Raw genomic sequence first — 6,865 nt, 5'->3', positions numbered from 1 at the left:
ACTTCCACTGACCGGCCGATTAGGAAGATCTAGAATATTGTGCAGTATTGAGCCTCATGATAGTAGAGGGCAAGACTATTACAATTAACTGCATACCTATCCTATGTGCAGGATGATACAATCTGGGAAGATCTGAATGTTAAATATCATCAGAATTAAGAAAAATTTTATGCAATGAATTGTATAAGATGATCAGGAAAAAGAGATTTGATAGACCGCATATTTTTGTCCAACAAATTAAGATGAGAATCAGCAAGTGGAGGCCACACAGGAGAACAATACTCGTAACATGGCAAAATGAAAGAAGTAAGAAATTTTTTTCAGAATAAATTGATCACCAAAACACCACAAACATATCTGCGAAAACACTAAACGTTAAAAATAAAGATAAAAATGCTTTACATATGCAGTAAGGATTTTGAAGTTGAATTACGTGGAAAACATCTGGAAAAACACCTTTTTGTAATGTATAATTAACATGAACATTATGAATAAATAAATTAGGGAACATGAAAAACCTTGATGGTTACACTGAAGTAAAAAACAATATACTAAATGATTCCTTTCAATAAAAGAAATCATCTGAAAATATCCTCTACCTCACGTCACCTTTAGGTTCCCCCTATCTGAAAAAAAAAAAAAAACTCAAATGCCTGAACGCACCGTCATCTCAACCATCGGGTCCTCCAGTCCCTCTTTTTCCGAACACCTGGACGAATCTGATAATAGGGTTTTATGTTACATGCATTTGTGCGGCATGAATGCTCAAGCCTGGGTCCCTCTCGTATTATTTTGTCGATGGCGAAATATCGTATTCATGCCGTCTACGTTTAAGCTACCTATTTTGAGTTAGTTTACCGGACCCACTCCTTCTTATGATGATTCTTTTTTTTTATGCGTTGTGTATATACAGGTGGTTGTCTTTTGTGCTTTATGAAACTTAACAGAAATATAACAAGCACAAGTAAGTAGTGCTTGCGTATATAGAAATTCCCCACACACATGCATAGATATACTGTATACACGCATATACAGTATATGATGAAAACTGGCCAAAACCAGGCATGAATAAGATCATGTCTGAGGCCTTTGTCCTGCAGTGGACTAGAAATGGCTGCATTCGTTGTTTTATATATATATATATATATATATATATATATATATATATATATATATATATATATATATATATATACATATATATATATGAAAAATCATACTCTTATATCCATCTTCTCTTTTCCATTATATCTTTTTTTCCATTATATTCAATAATGAATTATTAGTACAATTGCTTGTGTAAGTTAATTGACACTGTGGTCTGCCAAACCATGGTATTCTAAAAATCGACATTTCTCAGTATATATAATGACAACTTTAGATTACTTATTCTATAACTACATCAAAATCTGAATCGGATTTATGTGCAAAATTGGACTATGGTGACACAGCGAATAAGAGAGAGAACAGACCCTTTCCTGCAATTTGTCTTTCTAATTAAATTCTCAAAACTGCCCATATGAGAAACTTACTAGATTTCTTTCTAAAGATTGTTTTGATCAAAGACACAAAAGAGCGACGTAAATTAACAGCTGTAATAGTTTACAAATTACCTCTTAATGACGGCTGAGAATTGAGATTACAATTTTTCTCGCTTCGGAACATGCAATTCATTACTTACTGTCTCGCCCTCACTGGAAAACTGTTCTAATTTTAGAAAGGCTTCCAAACCTGTTTAAATGGAAGGAACTCTGTACACCAGAGGGAAATCTTGGTTACCATTAACAACCTGGTAACTCATTCTAACTTTGATTTTGGCTTCAGTTACAACTTTTTGTTAGATGTAAGAGTTAATTACCAAACGATTTTTAAAGCTAATATTTGCTACTTCATTTTCAACACTATGTGTACTTTCCAAACACCCGACTACTACTGTTTATAAATTTCACATGACAAAGATCTTGAACAAAACTGCACACATTCTATTTGTTTTCCTCGCTAAACTGTCCTTGCTTCATGATTACTCACGTATTTGTACAGTGAATGAATATTACTTCGCCATTATGTTCAAGCGGAATGTAAATATACATTTCTACAGGGTTGCCATCTCCATTTCACAGAGTAAAGCTGCTTTCCCTAAGAAAATGTCAGAAAACCCCAATTTCAACTTTATGGACACGTGCATAAAAATTACATATTCTTTAATGCCTAATATTAAATAACTCATCTACTGAAAATGCTATAAGTGTATGAGTTGGACAAACTACTCGTTACAATAAAAACAAATTTTGAAAACAGTTATTCACAGACATATCAAGTCATATTAGCTAAAGCAAACTGAACGCCGGGAAATTAACTTATTCTTTATCACCCAAGTCTCTTCTAAGTACTCGAATTATCTGAATATGACAAGCTAAGAAACTATGGAAAATAATTTGACGCATGGTTGGACAATGTATACCAGAATCGGCAACGCTTCTTTAACTCCGTCAAACTGAACGAATAAAATGAGATGAATCAGTATTTCTTTAAAAGATATTTGCCCAGGCCTCAATCATAACAAAACGAACTGAGTGTATGATAATTACGATACGAATCATGCAGAACAGTATAAGCCCCCCCCCCCCCCCTCTCTCTCTCTCTCTCTCTCTCTCTCTCTCTAGTACAAAGATAAGATGTTACCTGCCACACCCTACGAAAACTAAGCATCTTGACTGAGCACCATTCACCCACGGGCATAGTACTCTAGAGACCCCACTAATAGGTTACTACCACGGCATTTCTTCTTTGAGACGTATACTTCTTCATCGTGTGTACGTGAAATATACGTACAGTATATGTTAGGATAAATATGATATCTTGCCAGTTTGTTCACAGTTTTACCAACCAGAGGTTGCAAACCATAGTATTTTGGATATTCCATGGTTGTAGCAGTACTATCCTGCCTAACTAGAATCTCCTCTATTTTCTTAAAATAAAATAACTTCAAATAAAGACTTAGTTTAGTTTTCTTTCTCGATTTGAATGTCTACTTGTTTTACATGTGGTACCACGATACATGCTCTTGCAGCATACACATAAATTAAGAAAAGATATGCTCACTAACTTCATGTTCAATAGCAAAACTTGCCATATCGGTCTCTAAACATATGCAAACCAAACTCACACAGCAAATCGAATCTGTCGTTTTAACTTGATAACTCAGGAACCAAGGTTCGTAAGACCTGATTTTTTTTTCTTTTTTTTTACTTTGAATTAACGGGGATACTTTAACCTTCCGAACAAAGCAGTATCAGAATTACAGTTAGAAATAATAATTAAATTAACAAGATCAGTTTCCACTCCTTACGCAGTTTAATGTTTTCTGGGCGTGATATTCTTACCCACATCAATTCATAATTTTTTACTTGAGGGATGAATAATACAGAACTCGGGTAATTTATGAGAATGCGATTAATTCTACTGAGCCTCTTACTTTTAAAACAAGTAATTTCTTTTCCCTTGCGGTTGAAGTAATGACCTTACCAAATATAAAAAAATAAAAACCATTCACACAATACTGCTTACACTACTAAAGCTTTAAGTAAAAAAAGTGTATGGTATTACTCTAAACACTACAAACAAGGACACACTTATATATTGTCGAAAACCTTGGGATATTTGAGCGAATGGACAACATATGGTTGAATCTATACCGAAAATGTTTGTACTGTATGTGGTTTTATAACTAGACTTGCTTTAACTCATTTTCATATTTGTTTCGAAACAAATATGAAAATGAGTTAAAGCAAGTCTAGTTATTATTTACAATTGTATCTGTTTTCGTTTCATATACCTTGGACCTAAGCATATCTATTACCGGTCCTATCAAGTCTACGTCAAACTAAGACAATCAAACAAATGAGGTGGAATGATCTTTCTAATCGGTTATTTGAATCGGTAGAACTTCAAAAGTTCAAACTTGCAGCAAATGTTTTTTATATTGAACAGGCTGACAAAAGTCTTTTATATAGGTTATATATGAAATATCTGTTTTGATGTTGTTACTGTTTTTCAAATATCTTATTGTAAATTATTTCTCACATCGTTTATTTATTTCATTATTTCCTATCCTGACTGGGCTATTTTTCCCTGTTGGAGCCCTTGAGCTTTATAGCCTCTTGCTTTTCAAACTAGGATTGCAGTTTAGCTAAAAATAATAATAATAATAATAATAATAATAATAATAATAATAATAATAATAATAATAATAATAATAATAATAATAATGTCAACGCAATTCCTCCATTAAACAAACAATTCAGCAGATTTACAAAAGACAAGTTACTGATTCCAGTGTAACGATGAGCTGATAAGATGCCCCAAGGATGCCTGGGTACAAATATGAGAACTCTCCTCTGCTGTCAGTCTCTCTTTTCTTTTATGGTACGATAATCATTGCGCAACTTCTTTGATAACCGTAAGCGCATGTTATTTAAAGTAGACGAGTCATTGACTAAACATGTGTCGGGACTCGTAAATGAGCTATCATATACAAAGTCATTACATATGCATACATACATATTACATACATGCATATACACACACACTCTCACTCACACACACACAATATATATATATATATATATATATATATATGTATATATATATATATATATATATATATATATATATATATATATATATATATATATATATATATATATATACATATTTGAGTGAGTGAGTGCGGCCACGTAAAATTCGATAACCAGGAACATTAAGCCCTGCTTTATTCATTGTAAGTAATTTCATATGGCCATAAAACATTCTAAATGAACCCTAATATAAACTGACCTGTCAAGGATTTAAATACAGAGCGATACAACCTTTTATTTCTCTGGTATGGAATAACTGTTATAAGAGGAAGAATTCCAGCTGAAAGAGGGCAGTGAGATGAAAAGCAAACACCGCTTATCAAAATAAAAATGTAACACTCACCATAGTCCTATGGTCCCGGATGAAGGCGCGCATGTGCTCTTCTCGCGTCCTTTTAACTGCAGTGTCATCCCTGAAAACCAAAGAGCAGAAGTAAATGCTGAGGTTTATAAGAAAAAAAAAAATGGTTCAGAAGAACATTATCGATAAAAAAAAATCTCATGCAATTCACGTGTGCAATTACGGATAACTATTTGGCCTTATAAGTAATATCGATAAGAATGTTGCAATTTCAGCATTAAAGCCCTTGGGAATTTCTTACATTGAGTGTCAGGCAGAAGTGGGGAATAATGGTAGGAAAAGTCGAGAAACGCTATTTCCGGCCTTCGATTTTAACTGCTTCAAATTAAAAGGATTCCCGAGGAGTCGGCAGTAATGTAAAAGGATTTTGGAATAGATAGCTGGAAATCATATTGCTGTTTGCTTATTATTCTTGATAGCATTTGTCGTTGTCCTCCTGAAATTATAGAGCAGCTGCTTGAAAGTATAAGGTACAAGGCATCGTATGCCAAGATACTCTCTTTTGATGAGCAGCCCACTGACCTCGTGACCTGCAGGTACAAAGAGAAGACGATACAAGTAGGACAACATCATTTCGAGGCTGGATCACTGAAGAAGTGAATAACTCATAGGCAAAGTATACCAATGAGGCCTGAAATTGACTTGGATTTTCATTATTTATTTTTCCCAAAATGTAAACTTTGGGATACCTTTTATTCAGTAGTAGTCATAAACAATAAAGGTGATCAGCCTTTTACAAGAGTTGAGCTAATATTATGACATCTGGCATGGATAACCAAAAAATGGCTTCATGAATGAAAATCACTTCATGAAAATTCTTGAAAGAAAAAAAAAACTACAATTACGTTAGTAATGCAGTGTAGTACAGAATGTTTAACATTGTGTTATTATTAATTTGATCAAATCTGGTCCACAACTGCTAAATAACTGAAATATTCCTAGAGATAAAATCAGTCCAATGACTTGGAGAATAAATACAATAAAGGAATTATTGTGATAATTTTATATATATATATATATATATATATATATATATATATATATATATATATATATATATATGTATGTATATATATATATATATATATATATATATGTATGTATATATATATATATATATATATATATATATATATATATATATATATATATATATATATATATATAAAATACGACAGGGAAATTGCAAGAAAACTAGTTAAAAGGAAATACATGAAAGAGAATTACTGACAAGTGACATTGCCTGGCAAAAACCACTGACTTGCATAAAAAAAATACATAACAGGAAATAAACATCAAACGCACACATTCCCGCGTATATATCTGGTTCTATATTATATTATATTATATTATATATATTATATATATAATATATACATATCATATATATATTATACAGTATATATATATATATATATATATATATATATATATATATATATATATATATATATATATATATAATTCTTTCCGGTCACGCTAGGCCGCATTGTCAGTCAGACGTATAACTACTCGGTCTCCTCGTCCCTCAGTAGGGGGAGAAGGAATAGTAATACCCTAGTCGGCCTAGTGAGAGGGAGTACCCCGAGAGGTACATTTGGAAACCACAACTACCGTGTTGTGGTTAAGAATGGGGGAAAGGGTGGAAAGGGTTGAATCTGTTCGTGTGTGCATATCTAAGTATTAAGCAAACATTTTTGACGAGTTGCGTACACCAATATTGCATAGAGGGTAACCACGCAATTAAAAAAATAAAATAATTTCTGCTTACAATGGTTCAGTAAAAAACACAATGGTCACGTTCACATTCATACTTGATGTAAAGCAGAGACTTCCGCACCATTCGATTTTTCACTAAATTACATCG

At 32.6% G+C, this 6,865-nt stretch overlaps 1 protein-coding gene across 2 annotated transcripts in view; it reads right to left on the bottom strand.

The window, feature by feature from the left end:
* LOC137640057 (uncharacterized) overlaps window positions 1-5,047 on the bottom strand; it is an 897,648-nt gene extending 892,601 nt beyond the window's left edge. For both annotated transcript variants that reach the window (XM_068372478.1, XM_068372480.1), the window contains exon 1: window positions 4,981-5,047. In XM_068372478.1, coding sequence (XP_068228579.1) covers window positions 4,981-5,013 — 33 coding nt within the window. In that variant the 5' untranslated portion in view covers window positions 5,014-5,047. The remainder of the gene's footprint in view (window positions 1-4,980) is intronic.
* Between the last annotated feature and the right edge of the window lie 1,818 nt (window positions 5,048-6,865).

The sequence above is a fragment of the Palaemon carinicauda genome, chromosome 4, assembly GCF_036898095.1.
Source record: "Palaemon carinicauda isolate YSFRI2023 chromosome 4, ASM3689809v2, whole genome shotgun sequence".
NCBI lineage: Eukaryota > Metazoa > Arthropoda > Malacostraca > Decapoda > Palaemonidae > Palaemon > Palaemon carinicauda.
Note: the sequence above shows the minus strand (reverse complement) of the source record. Positions and strands in the feature narration are given on the sequence as shown.